We start from the raw sequence: 27,095 nt of genomic DNA on the forward strand, positions 1-27,095 counted from the left end.
GCTGTGTTTTTGATGCCGCACGTATGTGTGGACAGCACACATGAGCGAATTGCCGTGTTTTGTTGTTGTGGCCTGTCAGCGGCCTGTGCAGCTAGTAGCTGATTCCGACAGTGAGGAGGCTGGTGTGGTGCTGCGCCAGCAGCCTGTGCAGCTGGCACTCGAGTTGGACAATGAGGAGGCTGGAGAAGATGTCGTGCCAGAAGCGGGGATTCAGCCAGGGCCTTCAGAACCTCCAGAAGCTTCCATGGGTGAAGAGGAAGAAGAGGAGGAGCGTCTTCTCGATGCACGGGCGCGCAGAGCTGCCAAAAGGCAGGAGTGGCTCCTGAGGAGGAGGTCTCCTCGAGAGTAAGACTTGGAGCTAATTGGCCACTCCCTTAGCCTATTTAAGGAGGAACACCAACTGAAGCAATTTTCAGGGAATAACTTCCATTCACTCTCCTTCACGTCTTGATCTTAGTTCTCTTATCAGTTTTCCTGCAAATTGCTTCTGGGCTTTCTGCCAATCCTAGTAACATTACGATTATTTATTCTTTGGATTCTTGTAGGCTGTTAAGAAAGTTAATTAACAGCCTTTGTTTGAAAAAGACTGATTTAATTTAGTAAACTAAGGTTTGTACAGACTTTGTGTGTGCTGCGTTCTTTGGGGTCCGTAGCTGGGGCAGAACATTTGTGATGCCGCACGCAGGCGGTTTCTGCGCACTGTCTCACATTTCTGGTGCTGGGCGAACTGATTGCTACAGTATGTGAACCCATTTCTGGATAAAGTAATTTTAGGATGTGTTGGGTCCCTCATGAGGAGACGATGTCTACTAGTCTAAAGAAGAAAAGGACTAGATAGCTGTCTTCCAATACTTTTTTTTTTAAAAAAATATTTTATTAGTTTTAAAAGTAAAACAATGGACGTTGCTCAACGTCTCTGGTTTCTAACATTTGCGTCTAAATCAAGTTAATAAGTAATCTATTCCTTGATGTATATACAAGTTTACATATCTCCTATTTCATTATATATCAAGTATGCAGTATTTTACTTCCCAAACAACTATGCAAGTATTTAATAAAGCTATATTACATTCACAAATTCAATATACATTGATATATACATTTCCAGACATTCGTTATCCCTTGTTTTTGGCATTCTTCCTCTTATCTAACCAATTATAAAATTTATTCCAGACTTCATAGTATGTTGATTCACTTTTGTCTTGGAGTTCTAAAGTAAGTCTCTCCATTTCTGCACAGCTGTAAATTTTGTGTATTACTTCTTCTTCTAAGGGTATTTCTTTACACTTCCATTTTTGAGCAAATGCTAGTCTTGCCGCGGTAAGTATATGCAATATTAAATAGGTCATATGTGGTGGGAGTGCTCAAAAGTCAAAAGTTTCTGGCAGCAAATAAGGAGCTGGTTAGAAGAGATGTTAATTTTTAAAATAGAAGTTCAGCTGGAATTTTTCTTACTGGGCATGGCAGATGGCAAATATGACAATAATGTAACCTATTTAATATTGCATATATACTGTCTTCAAATCCTTGAGAGGCTGTCCCAGAGAAGAAAGGGGGGTCAACCTATTCTCCGAAGCATCTGAGGACAAGGACAAGAAGATGATCGAAGAGAGAGATTCCAACCTAAAATCAAGGAAGAGTTTCCTGATTGTGAGAACAATAAATCAAATGGAACAGAAGTTATATTTGAAATTGTGGGAGCTTCAGCACTGGACGTTTTCAAGAAGAGACTGGACTATCATCTGTCAGAAATGGTGTAGGGCAGGGGTGGGTTCTACTTACTTTTACTACCGGTTTGCAACGGGGCCACACGTGTGTAAAAAATGGTCCTAAATCGCATTTTTCAGTACTCTGTCACTTTGAATGGTCATTAAATGAATGGTCGTAAGTCTGGGACTGCCTGTAGTTTGGCTTGATGAGGATCTTGATAGGGGTAATCGTGGGAAGACATGTCTTTTTTAACTCTAAGCAACTTGTATTTTTTTCCTTCCTTCCTTCCTTCCTTCCTTCCTTCCTTCCTTCCTTCCTTCCTTCCTTCCTTCCTTCCTTCCTTCCTTTCCCTTCCCTTCCCTTCCCTTCCCTTCCCTTCCTAGGGTCCTCCTGGTTTACCTGGGATCCCGGGCCTTCCTGGCAAGCGAGGACCAAGGGTAAGTCCAAGATCCATGGGAAATGGAGGGGAGGAAGGGGAGGTGGAACAGAAATCCACAGGCCGTTGAGCTTCTTCTCATCTGCCCATCAGCCTGCATGAGTTTACCAGCTTCCAGATGATAGGGCTAATGTCTCAAGCTTGCTTCAAGCTCACCACGTCTTCATCCAGACTTTGCCTTTTTTTTTTAGGGACCTTCTGGCCCTCATGGAAACCCTGGCCGTGCTGGACCACCTGGCATGAAGGTAAGGGAGGAAACATCTATGTGGGGGTGTATCTGCTAACGAAGAGCAAATTTTGAATGGGGGGTTGGTGTAAACTAGAAGTGGAGATCCCAAAGGTGAAAGTCCAGTGAAGCAACTGGACTTTCTTGTTTGTCTTTGAAGACGTTTCGCTTCTCATCCAAGGAGCTTCTTCAGCTCTGAGTGGATGGTGGTGGGGAATGGAAGGATTTATCCTCCTTGCAGAGAGCTGGTCATTTGCATCCTTTTTGAGGGTTGTTGAGGCCCCTTGGAGGTTTATCTCAGTGTCCCCTGAGTGGTGCAAATGAGTGTGGAGCTTTCTCGGAACTGTGGAAAGGACTGTGTTGTAGATCTTTCAACAATTCCCCAAAAAGGCTCCACACCCATTTGCACCACTCAGCTGACCCTGAGGACACAGATCAACCTCCAAGTGGCCTCAACGACTCTCTAAAAGGATGCAAATGACCAGCTGTCTGCAAGGAGTATAAATCCTTCCATTCCCCACCACCATCCGGTCAGAGCTGAAGAAGCTCCTTGGACGAGAAGCGAAACGTCTTCAAAGAAAAACCAGAAAGTCCAAATTGCCTCTTGAAAAATAGAGCACCTTTGGGACAACCGTGACCTGGAGAACTTCCACAGACATTATTGTCCACACAGCCTCCTTCTCTGCTTCCGTAAGACACTTTTGAGGAGGTCAAGAGAAGAGAAGAACCGTCTAGCTCTGGGGTCAGCAACCTGGGGCTCTGGAGCCACATGTGGCACTTTGGGCCCTCTGCTGTGGCTCCCTGTCCGGCGATCCCACCACTGGCTAGCCCCGCCCCTCGCCCTCCCTTCCCAGTCACTTCTCGCCTGGCCTGAGAAGATAAGGGCAACGGCAGGGAATGGAGAAGCAGCCAGAGCAGAGACATAGAGATACAGAGAGAGGGGGAGAGAGAGAGAGATGGAGAGAGATACAGAGAGAGGGGGAGAGAGAGAGAGAGACATAGAGAGATACAGAGAGAGGGGGAGAGAGAGAGAGACGTAGAGAGATACAGAGAGAGGGGGGGAGAGAGAGAGAGAGAGACGGAGAGAGATACAGAGAGAGGGGGAGAGAGAGAGACGTAGAGAGATACAGAGAGAGGGAGAGAGAGAGAGAGAGACGTAGAGAGATACAGAGAGAGGGGGAGAGAGACGTAGAGAGATACAGAGAGAGGGGGAGAGAGAGAGACAGAGAGATACAGAGAGGGGGAGAGAGACGTAGAGAGACGTAGAGAGATACAGAGAGAGGGGGAGAGACAGAGAGACAGAGAGATACAGAGAGGGGGAGAGAGACGTAGAGAGACGTAGAGAGATACAGAGAGAGGGGGAGAGAGAGAGAGACAGAGAGAGAGGGAGAGAGGGGGGAGAGAGGGAGGGAGTGGGAGAGAGAGAGATGTCAAAAGGATTTTGTGGTTCCCAGTGTTTTTTAACAACTGGTACTCTGCCCTAATGACCGTCTGGGTAGGCGTGGCTAGGGGTGTGTGTCATGTGACTGGTGGAAGTGAGTGATATCGAGTTGGCCACGCCCACCCAGGTTTTGTGGCTCCCGGTGTTTTCTTTTCTGTGGGAAACGGGTCCGAATGGCTCTTTGAGTGCTTAAAGTTTGCAGACCCCTGGTCTAGCTAATGGATTTAAGCTTGTTCAACATCTCTGGAAGTTCTTAAAAAGGTTGGCGCAGGACAAAGGAGTCAACGAATTTTCCTTGGACAGGATCGGTCTAGATGACCCTCAGGGGCAATGTCCAATTCTAGGATTTCTTTCCAAACAGCTGGGCAGTCTTCTTTTGCCAACTAAGTAGAAGGTTTTGCAAATTTGGGACAGAGGGCATGGACCCAGCAATGTTTGTTCTAACTGCTTTCCTTCCTTTTCCGTTCCCAGCCTTTTCTTCCTCTCCCCTCCCTTCTTCCTCTCCCTCTAATTGTGTAATGTCTTTAGTCCGGTTGATGATTTTTTGGGGAAAAAAAAAAGAGAGAAATATTTCCACTCATCTGGCTGCCCGCCGGCTGCCTGATTAAGAATTAGGCACTAGAGAGAGATGTTGGCAGTCCAAAAAAAAAAAAAAAAAAAAAAAAACCCAGGCAGCATTTAAAGGCACAGTTACAAACTCTGAAAAGGGGAGACGGTTAAGAAAACAAAAAAGGAAAAAATAATAATAATCCCCCAGCCCTCTCTAAACTCTCCAATTTATATTGATGTCCTTGTGAGAGGATTTGCAGATTTATGCTTTCTCGTGCAGTTGAATAATAATAATAATAATAATAATAATAATAATAATAATAATAATAATAATAATAATAATAATTGGTTAATCTTTAGTGAGATTCACAGCCTTTGAGGCTGGTTAATAGCTCAGCAGCTCGAGTCCTAACCAAGGACCTAGGAACTGTTAAGGTATCGTCGGAGGATGTAAGCTGTTTCGAGTAGGGTGGTTATTATTATTATTATTATTATTATTATTATTATTATTATTAGTAGTAGTAGTAGTAGTAGTAGTTAATCTTTAGTGAGATTCACAGCCTTTGAGGCTGGTTAATAGCTCAGCAGCTCGAGTCCTAACCAAGGACCTAGGAACTGTTAAGGTATTGTCGGAGGATGTAAGCTGTTCCGAGTAAGGTGGTTTTTATTATTATTATTATTATTATTATTATTATTATTATTATTATTATTATTATTATTATTATTATTATCTCTTGTATTCATTAAACATGAAACTCAGTCAACTGAACATTTAAAAATGCGTCACAAATACCATTGACTGGTGCTAATGGTTGATATGGGTTGCTGCCAGCGTCCTAGGTATCAACCAAGTACCTTCTTAAAATGTACGATGTTCCAAGTAGCTCAGTTTTTCTGCAGTTCCGCTGGTGTTATTGCAGGAAGCCGCAATTTCTTGATGTGTTTTGTAAAATTCTTGGACATGATACCAAGTGCTCCGATGACAATGGGTATCACTGAGACATGTTTCATCCATAGCCGTGTAGTTTGGATGGCCAGGTCGCGATATTTCATGATTTTTTCCAGGTCTTTTTCTTTGACTCTGTCATCTCCTGGTACCGCGATGTCAATAAATTGTACGTTTCAGTTTTCGACAACGGTGATGTCTGGCGTGTTGTGTTCCAGATGACGATCCGTCTGTATTCGAAAGTCCCACAAGATCTTCACCTTCTCATTTTCTATAACTTTTTCCACTTCTTCTTATTATTATTTCTTTTATTCATTAAACATGAAACGCAGTCAACTGGACATTTAAAAATGTGTCACAAATACCATTGACTGGTGCTAATGGCTGATCCGGGTTGCTGCCAGCGTCCTTGGTATCAACCAAGTTTTCTTCTTCTTCTTCTTTTTCTTCTTCTTCTTCTTCTTCTTCTTCTCCTTCTTCTTCTCCTCCTCCTTCTCCTTCTCCTTCTCCTTCTCCTTCTCCTTCTTCCTCCTCCTCCTCCTCCTTCTTCCTCCTCCTCCTCCTTCTCCTTCCTCTTCCTCTTCCTCTTCTTCCTTTTCCTCCTCCACCTCCTCCACCTCCTCCTCCTCTTCTCCTTCTCTTTCTCTTTCTCCTTCTCCATCTTCTTCCTTCTCCTTCTTCCTCTTCCTCCTCTTCTTCTTCCTTTTCCTCCTCTACCTCCTCCTCCTCCTTCTCCTCTTCTTCCTCTTCCTCTTCCTCTTCCTCTTTTCCTTCTCCTTCTCCTTCTCCTTCTTCCTCCTCCTCCTCCTTCTCCCTCTTCCTCTTCCTCTTCTTCCTTTTCCTCCTCCTCCTCTTCTTCTTCCTCTTCCTCTTCTTCTTTTTCCTCCTCCACCTCCTCCACCTCCTCCTCCTCTTCTCCTTCTCTTTCTCTTTCTCCTTCTCCATCTTCTTCCTTCTCCTTCTTCCTCTTCCTCCTCTACCTCCTCCTCCTCCTTCTCCTCTTCTTCCTCTTCCTCTTCCTCTTCCTCTTCCCCTTCCCCTTCCCCTTCTCCTTCTCCTTCTCCTTCTCCTTCTCCTTCTCCTTCTTTTAAAAAGTATCCTGTACGAAAATCGAAAGCTTTAAACTTCGCTCCTGGCTCTCTTGCTAATCCCACCTGGCGTTTGTGACGGTCGGTATGAAAACCTGCTGGGTCTGGGTAACGGTCTTAATGGGACAAGACAGCTAACATGAAAAATGAACTTATTTTTTAAACTTTCCCCTTTTGGAGCTAGGGGAAAGCGGGCATTTTGCCAACTCTGTGTCACCTGAGGCCCACGGCTGGAAAAGCCTCATTAAAATGATTTAAAGTTTAAAGAGGAGAGGCATGGAAAGGAAGAGGAAAGCAAGTAGGAAGAATTTAGCCCTTGATCTGTTTTGAAATATAGAACTTATTGCTGAAGTGGAAAGCTTTTGGGAAAAATCCACGCTGGTTGGACAGGCACACACCGGGTTTTATTAAACTTGGGTTACCGTGCGCCCATCCTTAGTAGGAGAGGACGGAAAACACGAGAGTGTGATAGTTAGGTGGTGGGCCTGCAGGCTGAGCATCCTTCAGAACTGCCACGTTGGGTGAACATCTGGCTACGAAATGGGTTGAAGCTTCCTAGAATTGTCCCTGTTTTGATAATGAGTCACATCTGGACTCGTTGAAAGTTGCACCCAGAAGACTGGTAGGGAAAGAGGTGTTTTTTTGGGGGGGGGTTGGAATTGGCTGTGTTTTAGATCTTGAAACATCCTTGGTGCTCTCTGAGCTTGGCGGTTTTCTTGCAGACGTTTCATGACCCAACTGGGTAACCTCATCAGTGTTAGAAGGGAGTGGGGATTTCTGTGTGGAGGAGGAGGAGGAATGGGAGAAGGAGGAAGAAGAGGAGGAGGAAGACTGTGAGGTCCTTGGTTGTTTCCTTGCAGATGTTTCATTACCCAACTAGGTAACATCATCAGTGTTAGAAGGGAGTGGGGATTTCTATGAGGAGGAGGAGGAGGAGGAAGAGGAGGAGGAGGAGGAGGAATGGAAGAAGGAGGAAGAGGAGGAGGAGGAGGAAGACTGTGAGGTCCTGGATGCTCTCTGAGTTTGGTTGTTTTCTCACAGACATTTCATTACCCAACTAGGTAACATCATCAGTGTTAGAAGGGAGTGGGGATTTCTGTGTGGAGGAGGAGGAGGAGGAGGAGGAGGAGGAGGAGGAGGAGGAGGAGGAGGAAGACTGTGAGGTCCTGGGTGCTCTCTGAGTTTGGCTGTTTTCTTGAGGACATTTCATTACCCAACTAGATAACATCATCAGTGTTAGAAGGGAGTGGGGATTTCTGGGAGGAGAAGGAGGAAGAGGAGGAGGAGGAGGAGGAGGAGGAGGAAGACTGTGAGGTCCTGGGTGCTCTCTGAGTTTGGCTGTTTTCTTGAGGACATTTCATTACCCAACTAGATAACATCATCAGTGTTAGAAGGGAGTGGGGATTTCTGGGAGGAGAAGGAAGAGGAGGAGGAGGAGGAGGAGGAGGAGGAGGAGGAGGAGGAGGAGGAGGAGGAGGAGGAGGAGGAGGAGGAAGACTGTGAGGTCCTGGGTGCTCTTTGAGTTTGGCTGTTTTCTTGAGGACATTTCATTACCCAACTAGATAACATCATCAGTGTTAGAAGGGAGTGGGGATTCCTGTGAGGAGGAAAAGGAGGAGGAGGAGGAGGAGGATTGTGAGGTCCTTGGTGCTCTCTGAGCTTGGTTGTTTTCTCACAGACATTTCATTACCCAACTAGGGAACATCATCAGTGTTAGAAGGGAATGGGGATTCCTGTGAGGAGGAGGAGGAGGATTGTGAGGTCCTTGGTGCTCTCTGAGCTTGGTTGTTTTCTCACAGACATTTCATTACCCAACTAGGGAACATCATCAGTGTTAGAAGGGAATGGGGATTCCTGTGAGGAGGAGGAGGAAGAAGAGGAGGAGGAGCGTGCACACATGCAAAGGGGTGGGGTGGGCGTCCATTGCATTATGGGTGCCAGCACACGCCTTTTGGCACACCAAGAGAGAAAAGTTAGCCATCATTGTTCTAGAGTCTCGACTTCTTTCTTTTTTTTTTAACATGGTGGCGACCAAAACTGGATGCGGTATTCCAAAGGGGGGGGCGAGGTCTTAACGCCAAAGCACGCTTGGAATACCCCATCCAGTTTTGGAGGGTCCCCGGGGATCCGTTCCGAATCCAGATTGGGTTTCGCAAACGCCCTTCCCTTCCCCAGCGCTGAACTTTCGCTTGCTGTTCCTGGAGGCAACTCCCAGCCAGCAATTTGGGGCTGCCGAAGGCGTCCCTGCTTTGGATAATAGCTGCAGAGTGGAATTATTATCAGCACGACTTCGCTGAACGCTTGGCTTGGACCGGCTGACCGGTTTCATTCAGAAATCGGACAGTCACGTCTGGGGTGAATCCCAAGGGGTTCCTGGCTGTCTTCGGCCAAGAATTTTCCCCCAGCTAGCCGATTCTCCGCTTGGCCTGGATTGGTGTGTGTGTGCATGCGTGTGGGACTGCCTAAAGGACGGGATGCACTGATAAAAATGGGAAAATACAGGAAACGGAAGGCACTACAAAAGAAATACCGTGTTTCCCCCAAAAATAAGATCCTGTCTTATATTTTTTTTGAACCCTGAAATAAGCGCTTGGCCTTATCGCCATGTGCTCAAAAGCCCGATTGGGCTTATTATCAGGGGATGTCTTATTTCGGGGGAAATAGGGTATCTATCTATCTATCTAATATATCTATCTATCTGTTATCTATCTATCTATCTGTTATCTATCTCTATCTATCTATAAGTTATCTATCTCTATCTTTCTATCTATATATCTATCTGCTATCTCTCTGCTATCTATCTGTTATCTATCTCTATCTATCTATCAGTTATCTCTATCTATCTATCTATCTATCTATCTATCTATCTATCTATCAGTTATCTATCTCTCTCTATCAGTTATCTATCTCTATCTATTTTTCTATCTATATATCTATCTGCTATCTCTCTGCTATCTATCTGTTATCTATCTCTATCTATCTATCAGTTATCTCTATCTATCTATCTATCTATCTATCTATCTGCTATCTATCTATCTATCTATCTATCTATCTATCTATCTATCTGCTATCTATCAGTTATCTATCTATTTATCTACAGTGTTTCCCTGAAAATAAGACCCTGTCTTATATTTTTTTGTACCCTGAAATAAGTGCTTGGCCTTATTGCCATGTGCTCAAAAGCCTGATTGGGCTTATTTTCAGGGGATGTCTTATTTTGGGGGGAAACAGGGTACGAAAGCTTTAATGCAGGTATTCCCCGACGTACGACAGTTCAATGCCAAAGCAGTTCCAATGCATGGAACACTGTTACCTTCCCACCAAAGGTGGTCCCTATTTTTCTACTTGCATTTTTTACCTGCTTTCGAACTGCTAGGTTGGCAGAAGCTGGGACAAGTCACGGGAGCTCACCCCATTACGCAGCACTAAGGATTCGAACCGCTGAACTGCCGACCTTTCGATCGACAAGTTCAGCGTCTTAGCCACTGAGCCACCATGTCCCTTCCCCAAATACATAACATTATCTTTTAATGACCCCATAATCTCTTGTGGGGTGGAGTCTGGGCAACCGAATGGAGCTGAGTGTTTACTGGCTGGATGCCTTTCCTGTTGCCGGTGTGGAGTTTTTTTCCCCAGCAGATATATTCTCATTGTGCCCAGAGAGAGAGCCTTCCCCAAATACATATGCTCTCCAAGAATCATGAAGATCACCAGTTTAGCCTGGTGGCCGAAACCCCTGGACCAGCAGCAGCAGAAGACCTGAGTTGTAGAGTTGTACAGCCTTGAGTAACATAGCCAAATGTTTGAGTCTTTCTCTCTACTCTAGGAATAAGTAGGGAAGGGCAAAACTCTTCGTAGGAAAGTTACTAGAGAATTGCATGGACCTGACCTTGTAGTTGGCAGGAAACGAGTCTGATTCAAAGACCAAAAACAAACAAACAAACAAACAAACAAACAAAAACCAGAGTCATCAACAGAACATTGGCGCAACTATAAAAGACCCTACAATTAGATGAACACACGACACTTTGGGTCACACGGTCTAAAGTAAACTACAATGATAAAAGTTAACTGCTAAAACATGCTTAACTCAATTTAGGCTTGTTACACAGTTTTTACTTTGTCTCTCCACGTCGCAGAACGATCAACCCCTCTCCGTTGTGTGGCCAAGAAAACTTGATCGGTTCTTGAAGTCTCCAGAAGTTCATTTGATAGGCTTCACTTTTTCTTTTTAGCTAAATGAAGAGAGGGAGAGAAAAAAAATCTTCCCACGTAGAAGAGAGAGAGCTGGATTATTATTACCCGCTGGGCATAATTGGCACTGTGCCCAAGACCTGGAAAACTTCCAAAAGCCTATTTAGAAGTTTTAGGTGTTCAACATTTACATTATGGAGCTCTCTGATTATATTATGGAGGTCTAATGCAGGAGGAGAGCAAGCAGAGAGCAAGGGGTGGAGTTAAACAAGTCATCAGCTTAGAGTCATGACATTGCCATAAACAATCCAATCCCTCTTGAATTCCATTGACCCTTATTTGGTGCCAATTTTAGCATTGACCTTCAGCTGACTAGACTCTGGCGTATAAGCTTGAGCAACAGAATCTTCTGAACTGCAACTTCGCATATGCTACCGACTGATGCCTATATATATATGTTTAAGGTGCAAATATTTCAGTGAAGAGCTGTCTTGGAAGGCCAACCATGGGACGGAATCCAATTATAGTCCAATGTTGGTGGAGGAACCAGGCAAGCCAACATCCCTGAGCCCAAAAGATTGCTTCTCTCTTCTCTCTTCCTCTCCTTTGTCTCCTCTTGAGGGAATGAAGACTGGAATGGAGGCTGATGATTGACATAGGATAAAAGCTGGGCTAACCTGAGTCAATTTGGTCTTCTAGATAGCAATAGCCTTAGACTCATAGACCGCTTCACAGTGCTTTTACAGCCCTCTCTAAGCGGTTTTACAGAGTCAGCTTCTTGCCCCCAACAATCTGGGTCCTCATTATACCCACCTTGAAAGGATGGAAGGCTGAGTCAACCTTGAGCTGGTCAGGATTGAACTGATGGCAGTGGGCAGAATTAGGCTGCAATACTGCACTCTAACCACTGTGCCACCATGATAGATACATAGATAGATAGATGATTGATAGATGATAGATGATAGATGATAGATAGATGATAGATAGATGATAGATGATAGATGATAGATAGATAGATAGATAGATAGATAGATAGATGATAGATGATAGATAGATAGATGATAGATAGATAGATGATAGATGATAGATAGATGATAGATGATAGATGATAGATAGATAGATGATAGATTGATAGATGATAGATGATAGATGATAGATAATAGATGATAGATGATAGATGATTGATAGATAGATAGATGACAGATGATAGATAGATAGATAGATAGATAGATAGATAGATAGATAGAGTAGGTAGATAGATAGATAGATAGATAGATAGATAGATAGATAGAGTAGGTAGGTAGGTAGGTAGGTAGATAGATAGATAGATAGATAGATAGATAGATGATAGATGATAGATGATAGATGATAGATGATAGATGATTGATAGATGATAGATGATAGATAGATAGATGATAGATAGATGATAGATGATAGATGATAGATAGATGATACATGATAGATGATAGATAGATAGATGACAGATGATAGATAGATAGATAGATAGATGATAGATAGATAGATAGATAGATAGATGATAGATAGATAGATAGATAGATAGATAGATGATAGATAGATAGATAGATAGATAGATAGATGATAGATAGATAGATAGATAGATGATAGATAGATAGATAGATAGATGATAGATAGATAGATAGATAGATAGATAGATGATAGATAGATAGATAGATAGATAGATAGATAGATAGATAGGTATAGAGAGACAGACAGATAGCAATAGCACTTAGACTTGTGTACTGCTTCATAGTGCTTTTACAGCCCTCTCTAAGCAGTTTACAGAGTCAGCCTTTTGCCCCCCAACAATCTGGGTCCTCATTTTACCGACCTCGGAAGGATGGAAGGCTGAGTCAACCCAGAGCCTGGTGGGATTCGAACTGCCAAATTGCAGGCAGCCGGCAGTCAAACAGAAGTAGCCTGCCGTACTGCACTCTAACCGCCGTGCCGTCGCAGCTCCTGATGGGTTGATTCTTTCCTGTAATGATAAAAAAGGCTAAGAGATATTCATGCGCTCTTCCCAGAAGCCACCGGCGGCCATTACACTTTGTTTGCCCAACTTGGATTTACTAACGGGAGGTCGACATTTTAGAAAATCGCCTCCCTCTTGTTCAAATTCTCTTGGAGGTTGTCCCCAACTCTTGCAATATTTTATTTTATTTATTTATTTATTTAATATAATTTGTATGCCGCCCTATCTCCGTAGGTCTCAGGGCGGCTCACAACAAAGAAAAACAAACCCAATAAAACATAAAATGCATAAATATGCATACATAAAATACATAAATGTATAAATATGTAATTTAAACGTATATTAAAACCCATTAAAATAATCAAAAAACCCCCTCAATCCAGGCTGGACTGAGTTTTTTTTTTTTTTAATTTTGATTTATATGCCGCCCTTCTCCGGAGACTCAGGGCGGCTTACAGCGCGCTAAGCAATAGCCTTCATCCTTTTGTATATTTATACAAAGTCAGCTTATTGCCCCCACAAACTGGGTCCTCAATTTACCTACCTTAGAAAGGATGGAAGGCTGAGTCAACCTTGAGCCTTGGCGAGATTCGAACCTGCAGTAATTGCAGGCAGCTGGTCTTAATAACCAGCTTAATAACAGGGTGCCTTAGACTACTGTACTACCAAGGCTCTTTTTTTGTGTTCTCTGATGCTAAAATTTTGTTCTCCGTTTTCAGGGCCAGAAAGGAGACCCTGGATTATCACCTGGGAAAGCACGGTATGGTCAGAAGGTAAAGTGGCACCCGGTTTTCTCGTATTCAGTGGGGGTCGCATTGTGGATTTTGAGTGCGCCGTGTGTCGTCAGGATTTTTGCATGCCTCTTTCCCCGCTTCTCAATGGACTAGGAAACGTCACAAATATTTATGGTAGTGAACTTGATTTACTGTATGTGCTGGTGGACTGTTCTCCGAGCCTCAGTGGATGTCCAAGAAGATTCTGCTTCTCTTCTGACCTTCTGAATGTGCCAGAAGAGAAGGTCCTTGGCAATGGTAGACAAACATCAGATTAACTAGCATTTATAGAGCCATGCTTAAACAGTCTCAAGAGATTAGCCTGGGGTGGGAGGGCTCCTGGAAGCGATCTGACATTAGTTTATGATGTTTTTAATCCTCCGAATGGCAGAGGTTTTCCTGTGGCTCCCTTGTACAAAAATATCAAAAGAAGACTGACTTTGAATAGTACAAGAAAAATCAGCGCATGCCATTGCCCAGAAAACTATCTTCCTGATGGAATAGAATAGAATAGAATAGAATAGAATAGAATAGAATAGAATAGAATAGAATAGAATAGAATGGAATGGAATGGAAGGGAAGGGAAGGGAAGGGAAGGGAAGGGGAGGGGAGGGGAGGGGAGGGGAGGGGAAGACTAGAAGAGAAGACTAGAATAGAATAGGAGAGGAGAGGAAAAGAGAAGAGAAGAGAGTAGAAGACTAGACTAGAGTAGAGTAGACTAGACTAGAGTAGACTAGACTAGAGTAGACTAGACTAGAATAGAATTCTTTATTGGCCAAGTGTGATTGGACACACAAGGAATTTGTCTTGGTGCATATGCTCTCAGTGTACATAAAAGAAAAGATGCATTCGTCAAGAATCATCAAGAATAGAGTAGAATAGAATAGAATAGAATAGAATAGAATAGAATGGAAGGGAAGGGAAGGGAAGGGAAGGGGAGGGGAGGGGAGGGGAGGGGAGGGGAAGACTAGAAGAGAAGACTAGAATAGAATAGGAGAGGAGAGGAAAAGAGAAGAGAAGAGAGTAGAAGACTAGACTAGAGTAGAGTAGACTAGACTAGAGTAGACTAGACTAGAGTAGACTAGAATAGAATAGAATTCTTTATTGGCCAAGTGTGATTGGACACACAAGGAATTTGTCTTGGTGCATATGCTCTCAGTGTACATAAAAGAAAAGATGCATTCGTCAAGAATCATCAAGAATAGAATAGAATAGAATAGAATAGAATAGAATAGAATAGAATAGAATAGAATAGAAATTCTTTATTGGCCAAGTGTGATTGGACACACAAGGAATTTGTCTTGGTGCATATGCTCTCAGTGTACATAAAAGAAAAGATGCATTCATCAAGAATCATCAAGAATAGAATAGAATAGAATAGAATAGAATAGAATAGAATAGAATAGAATAGAATAGAATAGAATAGAATAGAATTCTTTATTGGCCAAGTGTGATTGGATACACAAGGAATTTGCCTTTGGTGCATACACTCTCAGTGTAAATAAAAAGAAAAGATACATTCGTCAAGAATCATTCTAGAACCTAGACATTTGAAGGTCTCTACTGTTGATACTGTGTTGTCCAGTATTGTAAGAGGTGGTAGTATGGGAGGGTTTCTCCTAAAGTCCACCACCATTTCTATGGTTTTGAGTATGTACAGTTCCAGATTGTTCTGGGTTGCACACCTGTCAACATTGCATGGGTAGAAGGAGAAGCTAAGTTAGCTTTCAATCACAATCCCTCGTTCTCTTATGACAATGTCCCCTGAGATTATCTTTGCGATCGTGAAGATTAGACGTTATGACGTTCATTCATGCTTAGATTTCTGGTGGCCGGGTCAAATAAAAACCAACCCTTCCTTCTTCTGGTTGCAGGGTCACATGGGCTTACCTGGTTTGACAGGATTTCCTGGATCACCTGGTAGGAAGGTAAGAACTTTTTTATTCTGGGGTGGATCCTATTGGGTGGTTCTCCTGAGGTGGACTGGGAATGGACTCAAGTGACGTTTTGGCCCCTCCCGAACCCAAGAACTATTTGAGGCAAGCAGTAATTCTTTAGTAGCCTTGAATAGTAGGGCTTCATTGATCTATTCTGGAGGAACATCTTCAAGAACAATATCAGGAGGTGCTCCAAACTTGAAGGAACATTGACTGGTTAGAAAGAGCCTACCAAGAACTTATGATCTAGATCTTTGGCCCAACTTTACATGAGAAGGCCCCCGATCAAGAGTATTGATCCTGGTGTACCTACATAGGAGTTGTTGAATGTCAACTTCCAACTGCCCTACCGGATGCTGGGAGTTGTAGTTCAGCGACATCAACAGGCGAGCTGGTGGTCCACCCTGTTACCAAAGCTACATTTATTGAAAAGGTCCATAGGAAGGGGGAGAGGTCACTCTACAGATTCCTAAATTCAAAGAGAGAAGGAGAGAGAACGTGTGGAAATTTAGGAGTGGAAGGTTGTAACTTCTCTGTCGACGTTGCTCTACTGCGAACACCTTCGGTTTAGAAAGCTTTCTCTGTTTTCCTTTTTGGAAACCAGAATGTGTAGAAGTCCAAAGTGTGGGAAACTTAATGTTCTTTGGGAGAAGGTGAGAAAGGGGCCTCCTGTCCTACAAAGCAATCTTAGAAGTGTTACGTGGCAAGGCAAGAACAGTGTTGGGTCATGTTTTGGCATCACTGAACATCTGCCAAGGCATTCCCCCAGCTCATGAGTTGGCACTGCACGTACTTCCTGCTTTTGGTGAGACACGAGTCCATTTTTCCTCCAGTTCCTTGGTTTTCATGACACAATGGAAACAGCCACACACAGAACAGGACTCTTCCCCGTGACTTCTTCAGACCTTTGTTCCAGCCATGGATTTACCCACAATGCCTTTTTGACCCTTGACAAGGGTATCCGAAAGAGCTGACCGAACCATGCAGAGATGCCTTCAAAAAAAACAACAACAACCCACCAGCAATTTCAAATGTTGCTTTTGCAGCCCTTTCTAGCGGTGGTTGATGGGTCTTCAACGGTCATCCTTCAACCCCTGTTCCTCCCACATCTGGAGAAGGTTCCCCTTTCCTGTTTCCAAGGAAGTTGCACCTGGGTTATTGTGAGCGATCCATTTCCACACGGACTAAATTTGGCTTTGAATCCGGTCTGTGATATTAGTGAGGTACTAATACCACTCTATAAAGCCCTAGTAAGGCCCTACCTAGAGTACTGCACGCAGTTTTGGTCACCACACTATAAAAAAGATGTGGAGACTCTAGAAAGAGTGCAGAGAAGAGCAACCAAGATGATTCGGGGACCTGAGGCTAAAACATACGATGAACGGTTGCAGGAACTGAGCATGGCTAGTCTAGTGAAAAGAAGGACCAGGGGAGACAGGATAGCAGTCTTCCAATATTTGAGGGGCTGCCACAGAGAGGAGGGGGTCAAGCTATTCTCCAAAGCACCTGAAGGCCAGACAAGGAATAACGGATGGAAACTGATCAAGGAGAGATTCAACCTAGAAATAAGGAGGAATTTTCTGACAGTGAGGACAATCAACCCGTGGAACAGAAGTTGCCTTCAGAAGTTGTGGGAGCTTCATCACTTGAGACTTTCAAGAAGAGACTGGACTGCCATCTGTCAGAAATAGTGTAGGGTCTCCTGCTTGAACGGGGGGTTGGACTAGATGACCTATAAGGTCCCTCCCAACTCTGCAGAATCTGTCTGTCTGCAGAATTGTCCCTGCTGGCTGTATCTCAGGATCAGTCCAGTTTTGGGTCTGGACCTGAAGAACTCAAGAGCGTCTATTTTAAAAAAAAAGAAAAGGGACCAACGACTGCTACGTCGAAATCTACAAATAGGATTTCCACCCACCCCCCCTCAGGTTTGAGGCGCCTGACCCTTTTTTATATTGTCATAACTGTAAAGTACTTTTTTGGATCTGGATCAACCCCTGGAAAGTTTTCAGCTCACCATTAAACAGAGCTGTGTTTGTGGTCTTTCTGGTGGATATACGAAGCTGTTTGCTTTGGTCATCATTTCGCCTCTTCTTTTCTCTCCGGACTGTCACACGGACCATCAGCTGGGGATTACGCCTGCCACCAGAGATGAGAGATTACTAGTCCCCCTTCTCCCAAAAAGAAGGCTCCATTGTGATTGACAGCTTGGAATTCTGCAGAAGCGTACAAAAAAAAAAAAAAAAAAGAGAGAGAATAAATCCAGATGGTCGGTTTTTTTTCCTCCTGTCTCTTGACATTTCCAGTTCTCTCTTGAAGACTCTTGGGGATATCTATCAACATCGCTTAAAAGCCCAATTTCTCCACCTCTTTCATCACGTTCCCGTCTTTCTTTGGAACGGTGGTTAATCAAAAACAATAACGGCAACAACAACTCACGGGGTCAGTCAAGCAGCTTTAAGGACCATCCCATTTGCCTAAAGATTTTCAGGACGCTGTGAGCAACTTGTGGGTCAGGTGTATGGATTGGAGAAGAAGTGGGTGGTTTGGTGAAGGTAGCAAAATATTCCAGGCAATTTCAAGGCATCGAACGTGGCGCTGACTTTAGGGTCAATCTAGGGTATCAATCAGAATAGCGCTGGAAGAGATCTTGGAGGGCTTCTAGTCCAGTGATGGCTAATCTTTTTGCCATCGCATGACAGGAGGGGGAGTCGCACATGTGCACATCCATAATTCTTTGTGTCCCACCCCTGTGCATGTGTGCATGACCCCCCCAATGCTCCCCCTGCTCCTGGCACTCGATGGCCCGGTATGTCACTGCATTTTTGTATTTACCAGATGAGCTCTTATTTTTGAACTTTCAGACTTACCGTAGCTTGCCAAGTTCTTATCAGTAAGCTAACTGCGCATGTCCACATTCTTTCACTTTCTATCTTTTCTTTGTTCTCCGGCCAGGAGAGGTGTCCGGGAAAGCTTTGCCAAGATGTAACTAATTAGATTAGTAAGATGTTTTATTTTCTTTATAACAAATACATGAGTTTTTCTTAGAAAAATATATCTTCGGGTTTATTTTCTTAAAGTATACTTCAAGGAAAAGGTCTCGATCCACTTCTCTAAATCAAGGTGCAATTACCCAAAAGCAGAATGGGATTAATTGCCACCCTGACACGGTAGGCCTGTTTTTCTTTCTCATCAGGCTCCAGAGCCTTTCTAGGAGTCTGGGGAGGGCGAAAACAGCCTTCCTCACCCCTCTGAAGGCCCTCCGGAGGCCGGAAATGGCCTGTCTGCCAACTTCCGGTGGGACCAGAAGGCCCGTTTTTTGCTGTCCCCAGCCTCCAGAGCCTTTCTAGGAGTCTGGGGAGGGCAGAAACTGCCTTCTCCACTGCCCTGAGGCCCTCCGGAGGCCGAAAACGGCCTGTTTGCCAACTTCCGGTCTCACGAACAGGCAGGAAACAGCCTATTTCTGGTGGGCCCAGAAGGCCTGAAAATCAGCATGTGTGCGCCGGAGCTGAGCTTGCGTGCCCACCAATATGGCTATATGTGCCACCTGTGGCATGTGTGCCATAGGTTCGCCATCATGGCCCTATACTATTTCTGACAGATGGCAGTCCAGTCTCTTCTTAAAAGCCTCTAGTGATGAAGCACCCACAACTTCTGGTGGCAAGCTGTTCCACTGGTTAATTGTCCTTACCGTTAGGAAGTTTCTCCTTAATTCCAGGTTGCTTCTCTCCTTGATTCGTTTCCATCTGTTGTTTCTTGCCTTACACTTAGGCAAGAAAAACCAAAATAGATTAGAAGAAAGCTTAATAGCAGTAACTGTGAGAGGGATCTTGGAGTCTTAGTGGACAACCAATTAAATATGAGTCAACAGTGTGCGGCTGCAGCCAAAAAAAGCCAACGCAATCCTAAATTGCATTAACAGAGAGATACAATCAAGATCAAGTGAGGTTCTAATACCACTCTATAAAGCCTTAGTAAGACCACACATAGAATACTGCATCCAGTTTTGGTCACCACACTATAAAAAAAATGTTGAGACTCCAGAAAAGAGCAACCAAGATGATGAGGAGACTGGAGGCTAAAACTTATGATGAACGGTTGTAGGAACTGGGCATGGCTGGTCTAGTGAAGAGAACGACCAGGGGAGACATGATAGCAGTCTTCCAATATTTAAGGGGCTGCCACAGAGAGGAGGAAGGGGGTCGAGCTATTTTCCAAAGTACCCAAAGGCCAGAAAAGGAATAATGGATGGAAACTGATCAAGGAGAGATTCAACCTAGAAATAAGACAATGAGAACAATCAACCCATGGAACAGAAGTTGCCTTCAGAAGTTGTGGGAGCTTCATCCCTGGAAGCTTTCAAGAAGAGACTGGACTGCCATCGGTCAGTAATGATGTCAGATCTCCTGCTTCGGCAGGGGGTTGGTCTAGATGACCTCCAAGGCCCCTTCCAACTCGTCTGTTATTCTGTTATTCTTTGTGGCAGCCTCTCAAATACTGGAAAGGCTGCTGAATCTTACGTCCATATACTGAATCCCGAACTTTTCTGTTTAAGATGGAGCTGGGCTCTGGAAACGTGGGGGCGAGCTTAGCAAACCCTACAGACCTTCCAGCAGCTGTGCTGTGTTTCTATCCTAAGCAATGTAGGAAGCCACATGCTGAATTAGACAAGTGGCCCCATCCAACTGCAGGATGATCTATTATGACCGACAGCTGGCCCAGCTTCCATGCGTAAAGAAGGAATTTGGCGCATCAGGAGGCTTCCCTTCTGATTCATACATTTCTCGTGCTGCTTGAGAGGACAAAGCCATCTGCAGGAAGCCGTGGAAGGAATCACCAGCGTATTGGGTGGCAATTTTATTTTATTTTATTTTTTTAGTAGCAGACACTGGCAAAAACAGCCACATAGTTTGGCGTGTGGTATCTCCACCTCACCCAAGAATGGTCTGGGACTTCTCCTTCCCACCTCCTCACTCAAGACGAGGAAGGTTGATCCAAGCAAGCCACGATGCTGGTGTTTGGTGGTTTCATCAAGTTGGATCATACGTGGGCACCTTACTTTCTTGCGTTTCGAAGACCATTTTTCCCTAAACTACTAAATAGTTATATGTCTATGTCCCAAAGGTGGTTTTTCAAGAGCAATTGGACCTTCTGGTTTTTTCTTTTGAAGACGTTTCGCTTCTCATCCCAGAAGCTTCTTCAGCTCTGACGGGATGGTGGGGAATGGAAGGATTTATACTCCTTGCAGACAGCTGGTCATTTGCATCCTTTTAGAGGGTCGTTGAGGCCACTTGGAGGTTTATCTGTGTCTTTTGTTTCTCCTTGAAGACGTTTCGCTTCTCGTCCAAGAAGCTTCTTCAGCTCTGACTGGATGGTGGTGGGGAATGGAAGGATTTATACTCCTTGCAGACAGCTGGACATTTGCATCCTTTTAGAGAGTCGTTGAGGCCTCTTGGAGGTTTATCTGTGTCCTCAGGGTCACCTGAGTGGTGTTAATGGCTCTTGTAATCTGCAATTTTTCTTCTGGAAATCCATTCCTACAACATTCGAAAGGTGCTCATCCTAAATTGTATAGCTAAAAGTCTGTAGAGATTCTCAGTCCTGATTGCCCCAAAGGTGATTTTTTTAAGGAAGGCAACTACAGGAACTAGGAGCACCACTCAGGTGACCCTGAGGACATAGATCAACCTCCAAATGGCCTCAACGACTCTCTAAAAAGAACGCAAATGACCAGCTGCCTGCAAGGAGAATAAATCCTTCCATTCCCCACCATCATCCAGTCAGAGCTGGGATTCAGCCGGTTCGGACCGGTTCAGAAGAACCGGATCTTAATTTTAATTTGGTTCACCAAACTGGTTTTTTCAAGGACTGGCTGACCCCATCCACCCTGCCCCTTCCCTCCCAGGAGTATCCACGCAGCCCGTTTTGGATGCCAGTTAAGTGCAGGGGCCGCATAGAGGCTCTGGGAGCGTGAAAAACGGGCCTACCAGAAGTTCCAGAATCCTGGGTCTCCAGAGCCCAGGGGAGGCTGTTTTTGCCCTCCCAGAGGCTCAAGGAAAGCCTCCAGAGCCTGAGGAGGGTGAAAAACAGGCCTACCGGAAGTACCGGAAGTCTGAAAATGGGGCCATTTCCAGCCTCTGGAGGGCCTCCGGAGCCCGAGGGAGGCCATTTTCACCCTCCCAGAGGTTTGAGGAAAGCCTTGGGAGCCTAGAGAGGGTGAAAACGCCCCCCGTCCCATGGTGCAGGAGGCTGAGCAGGCCATGCCCACCGTGGCCATGCCCACCCTGCAACTGGGCAGAGAACCAGTTGCTAAAATTTCTAAATCCCACCCCTGCCTCCAAGTGCTTCAACGGCCCTCTAAAATGATGCAAATGACCAGTTGTCTGCAAGGAATGTCAATCCTTCCATTCCCCACCATCATCCTGTCAGAGCTGAAGAAGCTTCTTGGATGAGAAGCGAAACGTCTTCAAAAGAAAAAAAACCTCAAGAAAGTCCAGTTGTCTTCTGAAAAAAACAAAACACCTTTGGGACATCCTTGACCTGGATGACGGAGAATCTCTACAGACTTATATGTTCCATGTTTATTCTTTCTAACAGGGACATAAAGGCTATTTCGGTCCAACAGGCCACCCCGGAGAGCCCGTGAGTATTTCTCCTCATTTTGAGATTTTTCATGCATTTAGGGTGGGATGCTCGTCTCGCAGTTGGCCAGAAGTTCTGGATGGATAGAATTTTTAAAAAATAAATAAATAAAAATCACACTTTCTCCATCGAAACTTCAGATCACCTTCTACTTCCGCAGGGCAGCTGTTTTGTCAAGACAATTAGATGTACGAATTGAACTTAATTCTTCCTATTCTCTTTTCCCCCCCCTCTGCTAACTCTTCTTTTGCGTTTTCCTTTTGGACAGGGCAATCGAGGTGTTCATGGAAACCCAGGAGCCAAAGGTTATCCTGGCAGGCAGGTGCAGTAAATCTTTTATTGTGCTGAACGCAGCACAGGATGGTGGGTGGTGGGTGGGGGTGGGGCGGAAATCCTGGTAGGTGATTTTGGATCCTATCAGGAGGGGTGTGCAGATGGAGCCGTTGTCTCCTCCGTTCTTCTCTCCATGGGGAAAGCTAGCATGTCAGGGAGAAGGACTTGCAACCTTCAGTTTCTTCCTGAGATGCTGCTCTTCTGGAACACCATATTTGATACGCCAGTTGATTCGATCAGGTGAGTTCCTTGTCTCGCAACAAACCCCTGAATACGGGAGATATTGTCCGGTTCTTTCTTTCTTTCTTTTTTTTTACAAAGGTTTTGAATGTTCTTGGGGACTCCAGAGGGCCCTTTGGGTTAATGCATGGGGGGCAAACTTGTCAATCAATAGAAGAGAATATTTGCAACTCCTTGGTGGTCTCTAAGTTTGGTTGTGGATTTGCAAACATTTCAGGACTCAGCTACACGTTTCCTTGAAAATACGACCTACTCTGAAAGTAAGCCCTAGCTTGATTTTTTTTTTACACATGCACCCAATATAAGCCCTAACCCCCAAAATAAGCTGAGGTGCACGGGTAAAAATTAAGCTAGGATGGGGATGGGGATGGGAGTGGAGCTGCCCTACTACTTACCTTCGGACAGTTGCAGCCAGGCCTCGCACACCCCGACACCTGCCTTGCCGGCCCAGTTCTTCTGCAGCCAGCAAAGCCGGCAAGGCTTTCCTGAAGGGCTCTGCAGCCGTTAACAGCACTCCGGATCGATCCGGAGCGCTGTTATCGGCTGCAGAGACTTTCAGGAAAGCCTTGTCGGTCGCAGAAGAAGTTCCTGAAGGCCTCTGACAGTGAAAAGGAGGCCAGGGTAGAGGTGACTCAGTGGATGACAAATCCCTCCTGAAAATAAGACCTGGTGCCTTTTTGGTGGCAAAAGAAATATAAGACAGGGTCTTATTTTTGGGAAAACACGGTAGCTAACATTATCAGTGTTGGAGATCCAGTGCTAGTAGCATCTTGGCACTGACGATATTCCCTAGTTGGGTCATGAAATGCCTTCAAGAAAACAATCAAGTTCAAAGAGCAGCAAGGACCCCACCTTCCATTCCTCCTCCTCCTCATCCCCACACACCCCACTCCCTTCTAGCACTGATGATATTCCCTAGTTGGGTCACGAAATGTCACAACCAAGCTCAGGGAGCCCCCCCCCAAAAAAGGACCCCACAAACCTATCAATGTGAGAAGAACAATTTCTGCAACTTCCTTCAATTTAGGACAGCCTCAGTTTAATGCCTTTTTCACAGGCTGAATGGAAAAAAACATTTGGATTTGCGTGTCTTGTCTGTGAGTAAGCCTCATTTCGTCATTTTTGGGAGCCACAGAAACCTCCTGCAAAAAAAAAAAAAAAAAAAAAAAAAATTCCCCCCCCCCAAACCGAAAAGGGACAGATAATTCCACAGGGGCCAAAAACACGAAACTGAATTTTCCGCCTGGAAAAAGAGGAGGTTGACATCCTGCTTTAAGATTAAAAAGAAAAGAACCAAGATTTAAATCTTGAAAATACTCCAACCTGCTCATAGATCCAGGGGTGGGCTTCAGATCCTTCAGCAACGGGTTCACTGCCCCGTTGCTGGGTGGGCGCGGCCATGGTGGGCGTGGCCTAGTCGGCCGCCTGCACCACGGTGAGGGGGGGGATTTTTCACCCTCCCCAGGCTCAGGAGGCTTTCCTCGAGCCCCCAGGAGGGTGAAAACTGCTTCCCCCGGGTTCCGGAGACCCTCGGGATGCCAGAAACAGACCTGTTTCTGGACCTCAGGAACTTCCGGGAGGCCCATTTTTCACCCTCCCCAGGCTCCGGAGGCTTTGCTGAAGCTTCCGGGAGGGCAAAAACAGCTTCCCCCAGGGTCCGGAGGCCCTCCGGAGGCCAGAAACAAGCCTGTTTCCAGATTTCCAGGACCTCCCGTAGGCCTGTTTTTTAACCCTCCCAGACTCTCTGCGCAGCCTCTGCACTTACCTGGAATGATGAACAGGTCGTGTGTAGACTCCTGGGAGGGACGGGGCTGGGTGGGCGTGGCCAGCCACAGGTGGCATTTGGGGATTCGCCGAACCCAGGTGATCCTTGGCTGGAGGACCTCCCGAACCCTGCCGAACCCCCAGGAGCCCATCCCTGCATTTGACCCATCGTGACATTGTCGCAGACAGACTGGAGGTGGTTATTCAGCAGGTTCTGGAGAACCGGTAGCGGAAATTTTGAGTAGTTCAGAGAACCGGTAAATACCACCTCTGACTGGCCCAGCCCCCATCTATTCTCTGCCTCCCGAGTCCCAGCTGATTGGGAGGAAATGGAGATTTTGCAGTAACCTGCCACGCCCACCAAGCCATGCCATACCCACAAAACCGGTAGTAAATTTTTTTGAATGCCACTGAAACAAATCCTATTCTTTTTTTGGGGGGGGGAGGAAATCGCAACTTGGCGAGATGAGGTTGGCCCAACGAACGGTGTCCTTCTTTCTTTCTCAGTTCTTTCCCCACACCCGTAAACCGTTAGGCTTTTCAGAACCGAAGGACAATAAAACGCGGTGAGCAATCTATTTATGAAAAACACACGGGGGGAAATAAAGGGAAAAGAAATAAAGAACCTTTCTAGATCCATCACTGTCTCTCCCAGAAGCGCCAGCCAGACGCTTCTGACATCCACTCAGCCAGGGATTGGAGAGCAGGTTGGACCTCAATCTTCACAAGGCTTCCAAGTTGGGGACAGCGCCAACTGGAAGCTGTGTGGGCGGACGCAGTGGGATAATATGAGTTGGCATGGCAGCTTCGTACCCCCCTAGCCCTACCCTACGGAGACAGCAAGGCTTAGCTCCTGCCTTCCTATTCTAGATCCAGATGTTTGGGCTTCCAGCATCTGCCAAACGGAGGAACGTCTCATCCAACGTTCAGCTCCCAGTAAAAGGCCATTGACAGACCTGTCTCATGTTGGCCAACGGTTGGATGACGTGCGTCTGTATGTAGAAGCAAGAGAGCACATGATCGCTAACCTAAGGAGAGAAGCAACTTAGAACTGAGGGGAAATTTCCTGACAGTTAGAACAATTAATCAGTGGGACAACTTGCCTCCAGAAGTTGTAAATGTTCCAACACTGGAAGCTTTTAAGAAGAGATTGGATAATAATTTATCTGAAGCGATGTAGGCAGTGGTGAGCTGCTGCTGGTTTAGACCGGTTCAGGTGAATTGGTAGTTCCGATGATCAACTGGCCCTGCCCACCTGCACCTGCCCTATCCTGTCCTATATTTGCTTCTTTCTGGCTCAGCTGATTCGCCCAGCCCAGCTGATTTCTGTGCCTCCGCTGTTCTACTTACCGGGGCTGCCTTAGAAGGTAAGAAGCTGAGCTTCAAACTGCTGTATTTTGAACGCTGCGCAAAGCGTGCGATCACCGAACCAGTTGTTAAACTGGTTGCAGCCTGCTACTGGGTGTAGGGTATCCTACACCTAAGCAGAGGATTGGACTAGAAGACCTCCAAGGCCTCTTCCAACTCTTGTTATTCTATTCTACCGATTTGATCCTGGTAATGGCGCTGTCCATTTTGACTTGAATATGTCTTCTCTGGGCACAGGGTACCTGTTTTGGATTACCGTTGGAAACAAATTCCTCTCAAAAAACACAGATATGTACCATGTTTTCCCTGAAAATAAGACCAGGACTTATATTAATTTTTGCTCCAAAAGATGCATTAGGGCTTATTTTCTGGTTAGGTCTTATTTTGGGATAAATACGATACTAAATGCATCCATCTGGCTGACTATTTTAACTGTGGCTTATTTTGGGGGGGGGTAGGGCTTATATTATGAGCATCCTGAAAAATCATGCTAGGACTTATTTTCCAGTTGGGTCTTATTTTCGGGGAAACAGGATATATATATCCTGTATATATATTTGCAGAGTCATCTCCTTCCAACCATTAGTTGGAAAAATGTCTATTATTATTATTGTTGTTGTTGTTGTTGTTGTTGTTATTATTGTTGTTGTTGTTGTTGTTGTTGTTATTATTATTATTATTATTATTATTTTATTATTTTATTATTATTTCTCCTGACTTTTGAAATTCCTTTCTGGTTTTTCCTTAACACTTTCCCAATTCCCAGCCGCATGTTTCCACTCTCTGGCCTTTTGCTGCTCTCCTGGAAAATGCTCCGAGCGGGAACCTCTCCAAATTAATTTTGCCTTTCGTTTGTTTCTCTCTCCCCTTTTGTGTTTTAGGGATTACCTGGACCGATAGGGGAGCCTGGCCCAAAAGGGAGCCAGGTAAGTCAGCGAGAAGGTCTTTCCACCGCCGGGTTGGGTTCTGACGTTTGCAGGTTGAGGTCGGAGCTATTCGAAACGGCTGCTTTTCTCCGCTCTTCCACTCTCTTAATGGACATGCGGTGGAAGAGATCGGAACTGAGAAAAAAGAGTCAGAAGACGAGGACTCGGGTTCTTCTCTGTCCAGGGGTGGTATTTATTTAACTTCACTACCGGTTTGCAAATGTGATCGCATACGCGCTTGGTGGCTTCGCTCACATGCGCCACCTTCGCGCATGTGCAGAGCTTCAAAAACGGAATGTGATGATGTCCGGGCGCGTAGGCGGAGCCTCCCGCAGCCGCCGCTACCAGTTAGTCTGAACCTGATAAAACTGGTTGAATAACACCATTGTCTCTGACGATTAGTCAGTTCACCCCTTTCTCCAGACCTCAGTTTGATTCTTGTACCAACCCAACTCGGGGTTTCAGAGTTGAGGATAAACTGAGAACACTGGAAGAACCAAACTTGAGTCGGTCCCCAGGACCAAAGATTTATTCT

General features: G+C 45.1%; 1 protein-coding gene across 2 annotated transcripts in view; it reads left to right on the forward strand.

Annotated features, from left to right (window-relative positions):
* The window catches only part of COL27A1 (collagen type XXVII alpha 1 chain), a 210,210-nt gene that overhangs the window by 30,337 nt on the left and 152,778 nt on the right, over nt 1-27,095 (forward strand). For both annotated transcript variants that reach the window (XM_087879541.1, XM_087879543.1), the window contains 7 exons: nt 2,094-2,147; nt 2,338-2,391; nt 13,300-13,353; nt 15,228-15,281; nt 21,885-21,929; nt 22,198-22,251; nt 26,516-26,560. In XM_087879541.1, coding sequence (XP_087735667.1) covers nt 2,094-2,147; nt 2,338-2,391; nt 13,300-13,353; nt 15,228-15,281; nt 21,885-21,929; nt 22,198-22,251; nt 26,516-26,560 — 360 coding nt within the window. The remainder of the gene's footprint in view (nt 1-2,093; nt 2,148-2,337; nt 2,392-13,299; nt 13,354-15,227; nt 15,282-21,884; nt 21,930-22,197; nt 22,252-26,515; nt 26,561-27,095) is intronic.

This window comes from Pantherophis guttatus, chromosome 16 (genome assembly GCF_059756535.1).
Source record: "Pantherophis guttatus breed Tessera chromosome 16, ASM5975653v1, whole genome shotgun sequence".
Classification (NCBI taxonomy): Eukaryota; Metazoa; Chordata; class Lepidosauria; order Squamata; family Colubridae; genus Pantherophis; species Pantherophis guttatus.